This window comes from Taurulus bubalis, assembly GCF_910589615.1.
Source record: "Taurulus bubalis genome assembly, chromosome: 1".
Classification (NCBI taxonomy): Eukaryota; Metazoa; Chordata; class Actinopteri; order Perciformes; family Cottidae; genus Taurulus; species Taurulus bubalis.
The window spans coordinates 9934567-9947689 of NC_136589.1; the positions used below are offsets into that span (position 1 = coordinate 9934567).

At 42.4% G+C, this 13123-nt stretch overlaps 1 protein-coding gene across 1 annotated transcript; it reads left to right on the forward strand.

The window, feature by feature from the left end:
* Positions 1-7599: 7599 nt before the first annotated feature.
* bmp4 (bone morphogenetic protein 4) lies at positions 7600-11345 on the forward strand (the record flags this gene model as incomplete). Its single annotated transcript, XM_079225835.1, has 2 exons — positions 7600-7957; positions 10077-11345. 2 exons carry the CDS (start codon positions 7600-7602, stop codon positions 10928-10930), a joined length of 1212 nt encoding a protein of 403 aa, XP_079081961.1. The 3' UTR covers positions 10931-11345.
* Positions 11346-13123: the final 1778 nt, after the last annotated feature.

Below are 13123 nucleotides of genomic sequence, written 5' to 3' on the forward strand. Positions count from 1 at the left end.
ATGAGACCATCACAGCTGGAGATCCATCACCAGAGTCCAGCAGAAGGTATACGCCAGAAAGTGAGGAATATGAACTGACCTGAGCCACAAAGAACATCCCAAATGCCGCATGCACACACACACACACACACACACACACACACACACACACACACACACACACACACACACACACACACACGCACACACACACACACACACACACACACACACACACACACACACACACACACACACACACACACACACACAAATAATCTGCAGTTTTTGCATTACTTTTTGAATTTATCTTCAAAGCCCCACAGTCAAGAGCTGAAGGAAGAACCAAAGTCTGAGGAGATCAATAATGATTAATAAGATAAATGATCCAATTCAAAGGAGCACACATTGCAAACAATGTATTGGAGTAGAACCAACCACAAAAGTGAATGTAACATGAGCAATAAAGTCAGCTTTTTGGCATCCCAGATCTCTATAGACCACTGTTCGGACAGCATGGCCTCAAGAAGCACCGCAGGTTTTCTTGAGGCCATGCAGAGCAATTTATCTCCATGTTTCAGGGATAAGTGTCATACTAGTTTGGCAATAAATATTTGTTGGATTTTAAACTTTTAACCCATTCTGTCTGAAGCTATCTTTTACTTTTTTGTTGCACTCACATTGGACATAAAATCAGTAAAAACGTTTCAACCAAATGTAATCATTACCTGAGTGTAAATCCTCAGGCAGTGACAACGACACATATGAGATATGCATTTTATCAGTTAGTTAATCCACTTTAGCACCATTGCACACTATAAGTGCATTCCCCAAAACATGGAAGCTTGACAACGTTTTCCCCATATACCTCTAAAGACAATAAAAAGCTTCTTATGGCAAACAATAGCAGATCAGCTGTAGATAATATAGTGAGAAGTGCAGTGTGCAAATATCTATGAGGTCATATCAAAGAGAGTTTTTGTATTTTTGAAAGTCTGCATGCCTTAAAAATAGATCACTTTTAACTGCAGAGTTAATCTCTTTTGTGCTTTCCTTAGTTTTTAGTTCAGCCTTTGATCACAGTTTTCTCGGAAATTATTCCACTAATATAATATCAATTACAGCCTCTTCAATTAAAGTGTGGTGCCACAGGTCAGCTTCCTGGGTCTCCTGCATCTTTTCAAAGATTCATCCAGTGTATACTGGCTGCTTAAGCTAAATGTCAGACAATATTGTTATTTTGAAAATGAAAACAGCAATCTATTTCAAAAGGCAATAACTAGATCCACATTAAGTGTGTGGATGTCTGGCGAGGTGCTAGGGGAGACACTGCAAACAAAACAAAACACAGCTTCAATTGTTATTTTGAAATAGATTAATGCCGTAATGCTTTTGGCTGCTGTATGGTCAGACATAAAAAAGAGCATAAGAGTAGTAGTTCCATTTCTCAGACATCTTAAGGGAAAACAGATTTCTTTATTTCTTTCAGCCAAACAATAATTAAACCAATCACTGAGAAATGCTTTTGTTGATGTACAAAGAATATTAAAGATGCAATATTAAAGATGAATGTTTGATTGTGTGTTATAGCCCTTTGAAATACATGACAACATATGTACATGAAGAATTCTGGAATTAATTGATTCAAGTGTGTGTATTTATGATACAATCATTATTAATATCATCATTAATATTGCTATTAATATTGTTATTGTAATCATGATTTGTTACAATCATTAGTATTAATAATAATATATCATATATTAATATTATTATTAATAATTATAATAATAATGTGAATTATTACAATCATCATTAGTATTATTGAGAAGAGCTAGAGACGTCCAACTAAGTTTCTGATTAAGTCATTGTTTTACAGCTCCACAATGGGAGTCACAACAAAGATATTCAAGGGTAATGCAAAAAACAGAGCCCTCTTCCATCTTATATTACACTCGAATGAGCATTATAATCTGTGTAATGTTCATCTAATGGCTCGCACACTCAGTATTAAATTAGCTCTCGACTAATATGCATATTTGGTCTCCTAAATATGAACACGTGAACTGAATAAACAAAGGAGTAGACCGAGAGCACTTCAGAGATCGCCTGCCAGTGACAGTGAGTGAAGAAGGCAAGGACCTCATTAACACTCATAATTACTTCTCTAGGGGCCAAATACATGTCCCCACATCTGCTTAAGAACAAAAGGAAAGGAAACGTTTTGGAAAACGATTTATAGTTTGTCTCTAATGCGGAGCAGAGACTAAAATGATTTTCGGTGGATGTGATACAGTCACGTGAGCAGCAGGTCCACTGCTATGTAAAGGAGTCTCGCGCAGGGAACACTATCTATTAAAATGTGTCTAGTGCCTGCTTTTTTTCTATTTGATTTTTGATTATTTACCGTGCAAATCTTAAAGTTATGCTCGTTGCCAAATGTTGGTGTGGCCAATAAATGCCACTCACATTCTCTTTAGACCTATTACATCTACAGGTGGCCACATGGATCTTTTTATTTAGAGCACCGCGACGTTACCTTGCAACGAGTCGTTTACAGTCCCAGCATTTAAATGCAGATTGAGCGTTTGACCCAAAATTACAACGTTTCACGTAATGAAAAAGAAAATACTTCGCGCAATGAACTCTCTTTATTCAAAGTGGAGGAGGAGAGAAGGGGGGTTATCCAAGGTGTTTGAGACAGATGAGGGAGGTGGGGGTCGGGGAGGGAGGGAGGAAGGGAGCGAGGGAGGAGGCAAGGACGGTAAATTGGGCGGACACATAAAAACTGCAAGGGGCCATAGATGCTGGATCATTTGTAAAGTCTGGCCGTCCTGCGCACCACCCGCCGTCACGAGCCGAGTTGGAGACGGATAGGAAACCCCGCTGCAGACCCCGAGCGCCGGCCTTCACCCCGACCCTGCTTCCTCCTGTCCGGTTAGAGGTGTCGCCAAAGGATTAATGAGCCAAAAAGGCACCCAACTTCTCCTTTAAGGCTCATTTCGCCGTTTTTCGGCTTTACGCCTGGACTGCCTCACACCTTCTCTTTCATATTCACTTCATTCGAGGATACCTGTACCTCTACTGATGGTAAGCGCACATCTACTGACACGTTCACAGATTCTAACAGATTCAGCAACGGAGCTTTTGTTTTAAACGAAACGTATTGAGTTATACAAGAGGAAGTTGACAGTTTGTGGCTTTTCATTTTGGTTGTATGTTTGCGCGCGTTTAACCGACTTCAATGAAAGTTTGGACAGCATTCCAGGTAGAAATGTACACGCATGAATGTCCATGTACATCTTATAGTCTCCCTCATTGACACAGAAACGAAGACCAAGTGAAATAAAAGTGTATTTGGGGACAAATGGGGCAATAATCCGAGTGGAGCTCGGAGCAGGTTAACAGTCTTTTGTGTCGGAGAGTTGAGCAGTGACACACCAACTTAGTGAGGTAATTTCCAAACAGTGTCAAATTTCTCTACGCCTGTCTTTCTTCAACACAATTTAAACATTTACATTATTTAGATTTGAACTTTTCAAACCGAAGTTTGACACCGATTTTGCACCACCTGTATCTGTTTCTCTCCGTGTCATCCCGGTGCGTAATGAGGAAGATGGAGATGACACGGAGCAGAATATAATAAGGAACAAAAACGTGATTATTTTTTTAAGCTATTAACAAAATGTTTTTATTTCAATGTATTTATTTTTACATTTAATTGTTCGGAATGATTCATGGGCAATTAAGCCAAATGTTAAGCGGCGCGTCACAAAAGAGGTGTTTCCAGTTTGTAATTGTTCGACATTGTAATTCAAGGACTAACACGTTTCACCTGTTTGAAACAAATTATTATAAAGTGGAGTTGCGTCATTAAATGCAGAGAAGCTGCAGCAAGGAATACATACAGTATTGCGGCCTGCAGGCGCATGGCGTCCTTGGCACACTTTACTTTTCAACTCAAGTTACTCTGAATCCGACTTGCCAAACTTTGGGTCGAACGTATTGTACATCCACATTAGTACTAGTGTGGAAAAATCACGAGCATCTGGAGTCAGGGGAACATTTTTGGTGGTGATATTTTTTTTATTTGTATTATTGAACACTTTCCAGCAAGTCAATTGCAAGCATTTCATATTACAACATGTATTTGTTTTTTTTGGTCATGTTTTGATGTATTCTTCAAAGGAGCAAAATCAGCATTGGAGATATCAGAGAACTCATACGACTCATCATTTCGGAGTTCTTGCCTCTCAGAATGCACTAAGCCAACAAAACCATTAACCTGGTTTTGGTGATCTCACTGACTGTGAATGTTCTTAACTGCTCACTGGGAGCAAATAAAATCCCAAAGCTACAAAACAACAAGCGACATTACAGTTCTCTGTTTTAATTATTTCAACACAAATGAGGTTATTGCATGTTGTTGGGCACACTGGCTCACTGTGAAGTAATTATTTCAAATCCTTTGAGCTTTAGTTAAAACTTACTTGTTTTCAGGAAACAAACTCAAAAGTCCCTTTTTAAAGGATAGTCGTTGGCTTTTGTATTTTTTTTCTTTGCAACTATTGGCCATTATCTGGAGTAGCCATTATGCACTGTAATCCACAGTGTATTAGCATTAACCACAGAAGGCCATTTAACATGACATGTTGCAGTAGAGTACAAAAACACAAGATGTGTTGGTATACCGATTACTGGCATCTGAAATGAAAAAAAAAAAAAAAAAATCATGCCAAAAGTTGGGCTGTTCCCGTGGTAACCTGTTGCCCTCCTCCCTCCCTCCCATCTTCCCTCTCACCATCACTGTCAAATTCCTCAGGAAACACATTTGAAGAGCCATGTGCATAGTCTGATCACATTATCTCTAGTCAGAGAGAGAGAGAGAGGCCAAGGGGGATCGAGCACAGCCAAGGGAAGTTGACTGCTTCGGCCTAATTGCACCCTGGTCTGCATTTATTGTTGTAAAATGCATTTGTGTCTACCGGTCAGTTCAAATGTCTTCTGAGTGTCAAGCTTCTTAAAACATTTCATAATCTTGTAATTTGGTTTTGCTGTCACTGTTTGATCAAGAGGAGCCCAGATGAGTCCACAATGCTCATACATGTGGTGGAAAAAGGGCTGGTGACACTCCAAATGTGTTTTAGTTTTTTATTATTATAAATCATCACTGGTGAAAACATGCCAGAAAAATGAACGCAATGACTTTTTCCAGAGTTGAAAGTTACTCCCTGTCTGCCTTACATCTTCTTTCATCATCATCGCACCACTTTGAGTGTCTGTCTGTTTTAGCCTGCAGCTTTGTCAGTGGCTGGTTACAGTTACAAGATGTTCTGTATGGTCAGTGTTTTTGAGTGCTATGAATCCCTGTAATCATGGGAGAGGCCCTCGCTGTACAATGAACGTTTGTTGTAAGAGATGTGCACACACACACACACACACACACACACACACACACACACACACACACACACAAGTTATCCCCCCACCCATGGGTAATAGAGCTGATCATGTTCTGAACCCTCCTCTCTCTCTTTGCCACAGTTCTCACGAACATGCAAGCGGTGGCACACACTCATGCACGCGTACAGGCCTGCGTGCCGTTTAGCTCATGCACACACACACACCGCACATCACCCTTTCTTCACTCTCACTGGATCTAGTGTCATGACCGAGAAAGGGGGGAGGGAAGGGGTCAATCGGAGGTCAAAGTCTAATGCTGTTAGGAAAAAGATCCTTGATTGCATGTACAGTGAGCCATGCAGGGGCCGAGATAATCGCACAGATACAAACCCAGACGCACACACACACACACATACACACAATGTTCCTGTTAATGTGCATCCTTACTGTGTAGTATTGCTTGGGTGCTCTCCAGTGGATCAGGCTCCAAATGATGACCAAAGACCTATGTTGTTTCTGAGAACCAAGTAGCAATGTTTGCTCTGTGGCCCTGTTGTTGTGGTCACTCCATAAAAAAACAGACAATGAGTCTGATTCAACAGCATTCATCACATTTAAATGACACGTAAAATAATTAGCCATTAGAGCCATGTAGCTGTGGTTGTAGAAAATGTATATTTTATTTACTTTTAGGAGGTGTTTTTAAGATTTCTGTCAGAGAATTTGTAAAAACCTTTATATACCAAGAAAATGTCCTCGGTGTTGTAGTTATATATGAGATTAAGAGTCAAATATAGCCTTCAAAAACATCAACTCACACCAGTGCTGAATGTACTGATGACAGTGATGTCAAAGAGAAGAAGGCCTGTCATCAGCAACACTTCGACCTGTGTGATCCCTCGAGTGGGGAAGCGTTACTAAGAGATGAAGCACTTTTGCAATAGATGCATTGAGTTCCTTGTCTGAAATCCTTGTCTCCTTGTCTCAGCCGCTTGGAGGGATAAAGGTTGACTTGACTAAGTTCACTTGGAGACGGTTTCTCTAAGCAAACAGCCCTCTTGTTTTCAATATAGATTTTACCACTCCTGATCAAAGTGGTGTTATCAGTTCTTTGGTCTTGTGTGTGAACATAAGAGGATAGATTTTCAGTTGAAGTCAGCACTTATCTGTTTTTTTTTTTGCTCTTTGATTTAGCTTTTGAAACAGGTTCCTTATCAATTTTTCCGAATAGATGTAACGAGGTGTGTTTTTAGTCTTAGGTGAGCATAAGGCATAAGGGATCTTCTGTCTGCGTTGTGGCACATACCTCCTTACATTCCAGTTACAGTAAATAGCTAGCTTTGCCCATGAGCCAAAATGATAAGCCTTAAAGAGACATTGGGTCTCTTTACACACTGACACAGATATACCCTCCGCTACTCTTTGAGTAAATAACATGTTACAGTCTCAAGTGTCTTTAACTGCATTCAGTTTATAATTTCCCTGTGTTTTTACCTTTCATCTTTTAGGAACAGGGTCACTCCAACGTTCTCCTGCAGCCTCCCAACTCCACCTAACATTTCCTGGAAGAACGTGTCCATTGCCTGCTCCCAACAAACATGGACTGTTTTCCCATGCTTTATTTTCTGTCGGTAAGTAAATGGACCATGCAATTTCAATTTGTAGCATGTGACACATTGCTGCATCTCACATTTTTCCCCTTTCCTCTCTGTCCACTGAGTCACTGGTTTCTGTGGCATTCATCCAGACTTGTATGGAAGGCAAGGCTCTTGTACGAGGAAGACCTTTAGAGATAAATGTGGGGCACATAGTCCTTGGTTTGCCTCATGGCTTGTTAGAGGAGACTGTGAGGGACCGTGGCTCCTTATCGAGTTAAGAATTTGCTCTGACCCCAGGGCTGCCTCTTTTATTTGTCTAATCATAGTGAAGGAGGGGGGCAATGAAGAGGGATGGCCCTCAAATTCTATTCAAAAAAATGTGGTTCTCGAACCAGCTGTTTACCTTTGGAGGATGTCGCCGAAGATAAACTGCGAGTAGTCTATCTGATCGGGAACTGCTTAACTGTAAACAAGGCAGACTGGACCATTAAAACCAATTAGTCTGCCCTCAGTGGGAACAGCTAGGGAGGAGGATGTATTGGAGCTTCTTCTTTTTAACTTTTTCTTCCCCGCTCCTCTGTTATAATTTTCTACCTCTGCTTCTCCCCTCAGAGACATCATGATTCCTGGTAATCGAATGCTGATGGTCATTTTAATATGCCAAGTCCTGCTGGGAGAGAGCAACCATGCTAGTCTGATACCTGAAGAAGGGAAAAAGAAAGTACCCGGCCTGCAGGGTCGTTCGGCCGCTCAGAGCCATGAACTGCTGCGGGACTTCGAGGCCACGCTGCTGCACATGTTTGGCCTCAAGAAGCGGCCGCGGCCCAGCCGCTCGGCCCCTGTGCCTCGCTACCTGCTGGACCTCTATCGGCTACAGTCGGGGGAGGCTGAGGAGGCCGGGGTGCACGACATCGCTTTTGAGTACCCGGAGAGGTCAGCCAGCCGGGCCAACACTGTGAGGGGCTTCCACCATGAGGGTAAGGCAAAACATTGAGGATCATATATAGTAGGGGGGAGAGAAGAACATCTTGTCATCAGTAGGAGGAGAGATGATAAATGCATCATTTCACCACAGAAACATTACACCATACTTTCGGTCTTTACTGCCAGACATTCCAATGATTTTGGTAGTAATGTATTTCATTAGCATGGGCGAAGACTGCTCTGTATTCACTGTAAAAAAAAACATGTCCTACATCACATTGAACATGATTATAAGGCAACTCCACCCATCTCACCATAACCAAGGAATCTAAGGATGTGGTCACCAAACACTGTCTACAGAGCGGCAAAAAAAATCTGCTAGACAAGCTCTCAAGAGCCTCATTTGACAAAAAACGCTGCATGTTTGGTCAGCAGCTGTAGGAAAAGCATGCCTTCATATTACTGACTTACACTTCTCACCCCACCCAGCAGAATATTGCTTTAAAAAGCCCGGTCTTGGCCTGGAATTGGAGTGTGTTCCTCTCTCATGTCTCCAGTTTATATGGAGGGCTCTTTTAGAAGGACCTTCCTCAACGTGCAATTATCTTTAATGCTACTCTGCAGCCTTCTAAATAAAGCCCTACTGCCAACAATGTGGGTGCTGAGAGCAGACGCTGCCACTCTCTGTAGAGATGGAAAAACAGTCTCAGAAGTTGGTGTGATAGAAAGACTGGAACGTTAGAAGGATTTCTGTTTATTGTGACTTGGATCTGCTTTGTTTTAGCGACAAATGCAGAGCTTTCAATTAGGCTCTGAAAAGATCCAGGGTACCAGCTCTGTTAAATGTAAGTTGAGTTTAGAAAGCTCGACTGAAACGGTTGGATCAAGACTTGAAAGCGATATTCAGAGACAGAACCGATGTACCAGACTTACCGAGTGAGGAAGCGATCTTGCAGCGCACTGAACTGAGAAAACTGTGGAGCTTTAGGGCTACAGAACATGTCCGGCCTGAGAGGGAGGAGTGAGTAAGGAGGGATGAGTCAGCCTTAATGGGCCTTGTCAAACACACTGCTAATTGTACCAACCTTAGATAGAAAGAAAGAGCACCGCCTCGAGAGTAGGAACTGCGGCTTGTGCTGCTCTGTGAGTGTGCACGCATGTATGTGTACAGGCATTTACCCTCCTCCTCCGCGAAACTATGTTAATAACATGCTTTGAGGCCTTCGGATTGGGAGTGCTCGCTTTCATGGGAGCACCATTGTGTGATAGTGTGATTCAGTTGACTTATCTGTCCAAAACACTTTGAGTGATTACAATCTGCAGCAGATGGACAGTTAGGGGAGGGGACATGTTTACAGGACAGGTAAACCATGTATCCTTTCATCAGCAGCAAGATAGCTGTGTTCTTATTGGCCGTGTGCAACAGGTGAGATCTGATGAATGAAACTACAAAGCATGGAGTACATGCAAGGGTGTTTCACATTTTGAATATCCTTTGGTTAAGGATTTGTATACATTGCATTCCCTCGCAATACCTCCTTTCCCATGGGCTTTAGATAAATGAGATTCTATTGTATCTTTGACTCCTTAATGATTATTCATGATGAAAATGATAAACGTCTTAAGTGAACAAACTGCAGAGCTAATCAAAAACACAGCAGGTTTTAATAATGAGAACCACCTGGGTAAGATTAGGGCCTGGGTGTGAAATAACAGGGGTGGATTGAGCAGGAAAATAGTAGACACAACATTCCTTTCCCCAACAATGGTGATCTTGCCAGAAATCTGCAGACTGAGCGTGGAACAGGGTACCTCCACTGTGTTTATATTGTAGCTGTGGTACGTTAATCACCACCCTCCTTGTAATGCATGTTTCAGCAAAGTGCTCAGAGAAAGGCATTGAGAGAAGGGCAGGATAATCCTCACAGATAGATAAGGAAGCGTGGACACTGTATATTTATATTCCTGAACACCCCAGAGGCCTTGAAACATTGTACATTCTTTTGTGTTAATCTTGTGTCAAAATACAGCATATTCATGGAAACCTAATATCTCAATATTTGATGTACATATGAAGTACCATTGTAAGTTTAACTTCTACACATTGCACAAGTTGACATGAATGAATATGCAGCTAAATTGTCCCTAATTTCTCTTTTTTTCCCTTTTCAGAGCACATGGAGAGGGTGCATGATCAGGATGATGGAGAAACCGCACCCCTCCGCTTCCTGTTCAACCTCAGCAGCATTCCAGAAGACGAGCTGCTTTCTTCAGCTGAACTGAGGCTCTACCGTCATCAGATTGACGAGGCCATTGCTGACGCCTACTCAGACGGCCAGGGGCTTCACCGGATAAATGTGTACGAGGTGCTGAAGCCCCCGCGGCCGGGCCAGCTCATCACGCAGCTCTTGGATACGCGGCTTGTGCGCCACAACGCGTCCCGCTGGGAGAGCTTTGATGTGAGCCCAGCGGTGCTGCGTTGGACTCGTGAGAGCCTCCCAAATTATGGGCTGGCGGTGGAGGTTCTGCACCTCAACCAGACGCCACGCCACCAGGGCCGACACGTCCGCGTCAGTCGCTCGCTACACCGGGAGCCCGGCGAGGACTGGGAGCAGCTACGCCCTCTCCTGGTTACCTTTGGCCACGATGGGAAGGGTCACCCGCTGACCCGCCGGACCAAGCGCAGCCCCAAGCAGCGGGGCCGTAAACGCAACCGCAACTGCCGGCGCCACGCACTATATGTGGACTTCAGCGATGTAGGCTGGAATGACTGGATAGTGGCGCCCCCTGGTTACCAGGCTTATTACTGCCACGGGGAATGTCCCTTTCCTCTGGCGGATCATCTGAACTCAACCAACCATGCCATTGTTCAGACACTGGTGAACGCTGTGAACAACAACATTCCCAAGGCCTGCTGCGTGCCAACAGAGCTCAGCGCCATCTCCATGCTCTACCTAGACGAACATGACAAGGTGGTCCTAAAAAACTACCAGGAAATGGTAGTGGAGGGCTGCGGCTGCCGCTAACAAACAGACTGACAAGAACTTGGACAGGAGCCATGAGAAAAGCAACATGGACGCAAAAACAAATCAGAAGGTCTTTACTCCCAAAAATGTTCACTTGGACCCTTATTTATAACTTTTATGTTGAGGTGTATGTTTGTCTCACTTTTTTTTGTTTCTTTGACAATATGATCATATATTTTGACAAAATATATATATTTATATCTACATATTAAAAATAAATTGAGTCCTTATTTTAAACATAAAAAGCTGTACAACTTTTCATAATGTACATTAGATTGTATAAGGTTTTTTTATTGAGAAAATAGTAAAAACAGTCTAAAAAGTAAAGTTTATTTACTGGTAATATTTATTGCTTTCATATGATATACATTTTGAAGAAAAAAATAAAAAACTTGAATTGCCTCCAATAACATTACAGCAGATCACAAGATGCACCCTTTGTCTATTTGCATAACTTAACACACACAGACCCTAAAACTAAATCCATTTTACCTTTATATCTATAACTATATGAATGATCTACTGTAAGGCGGTTGTAAAAAATAAAAGTTGACAGTAATGATCTATTACTGTTTTAAAATTTGCCAGATGGAATTTAAAATGTGTTCAAATCACTTTTTTGCTAAAAGTGATACATACGCAGAGAAATATTATTCTATTATCTAACATCTCACCAACTTTTAATCATTCACACTTCATCAAAGAAAGACACATAATGGAAATAATCACCCTGTGGGTCAGCGTTTTCTCATTTTTCAGGCTACTTTCAAGGACAGAAGCTGTTACAGAAATAGTGTGCCATTTCAAAGCCAGTTGGCCTTCATGGGTTCAGGCCTTATTGTTCTCAAATTTCACTTTTATGTCAATTAGACTAACATGTGGTGGTTGGACACTCACTAATCCAATTGCAGTCGGGGTGGGTTGTTGAGCCCGACTGTGAGAGAGTGATTCTATTGTTCTTGACGTCCCACATTGGGGGCATGATTGTGGCCGATGCGTCCTGCCCTGATACAAGGCGGCTGAGTCCTCAGAAGAATCAAAGGTTAGACGCTCTGTCTCCTGCCTTTGTCTCCATCGGCTCATGCCGACAGAGCAAAGACGCCTGTCTCCAACCTGTGCCCCATCACACAATAGGCTTCTACATCACTTATTTACAAGCTGACGGCTGGCCCAAATTATATGATAATGTTTAGAGAGAGGGGCTCCTTTGAACTGCTGGGAGACGCTGGCTGTGTATTGTTTTGCCGAGAGTGCCCTGTACATACTCACGTCTGTACAGGGCCCAGATATAAATAATTACCACGCTTTAAATACAATTTTTTTACTCAGGTAAATTTGTCAAAAATATAAACTGTTGTTTTATTTTAACCATTACCTAAGTGGTATGTTGTGTCAAATGAAATAGTTACAACATTAGGTTATTTAGTCAGGTTTTTTCCTACTGGAGCATGCGCCGGCCCTCAGGCCCTCTAATGGCCGCTGGGCTTCTCTTTGATGCCTGCATATCAGCGTCAAAAACGAGGGAGACTGCTAAAGGGGGAGAAGACAGAGAAGAATTTCATTTTGAAGTGGCTGAAAGCAGAAGAGAAGGGCGGGGAGTATATGTATGTGTGTGTTCAGGAAGAAGAACGGGTGGGGGCGGGGTGTCTTTTCAGCAGCTTGACAGTGCAATTACAACATTTCAACTGATCTTGAGATAACATCAGCCAGTTATGGTAATTGTATGGCCTGTTCATTATCCCACTGCTCTACACAAAGTGTGTTTATTAAAAGGCCCAGAGAGGGCGTTTACATACGCTCAGCACACGCAGTGAGCCTGCCAGCCTCGGGTCGGGACATCAAAGTTTGTGTTTTGCAGCATCATGCCTCAAGTCCCGTACGCCTCACTGAGTGCCATCAGCCGTGTGATTTTAAGAACCTCAGGAAACAGAGATAAATGTGTGTGAGGCAGTGTGAATGGATGTAGGAGGGGGATTGCTGTCAATTACAGAAGGAGTCCTTAAAAGCAGAACGAGGGCTTTGTCATTACTATGTGACGTGCCATTCAGTCTCCTCTAAGTGCTCGTTCTCACGCAATTACAGGTGAGTCATTATGCAGCAGGTCTAGTGACACTGCTCGACTAATTGACTGGGTGAAGTCTTCAAAACGTTTTTTTAATTAGAAAATGCCATAGTAAAAAAGACAGTAAAAGA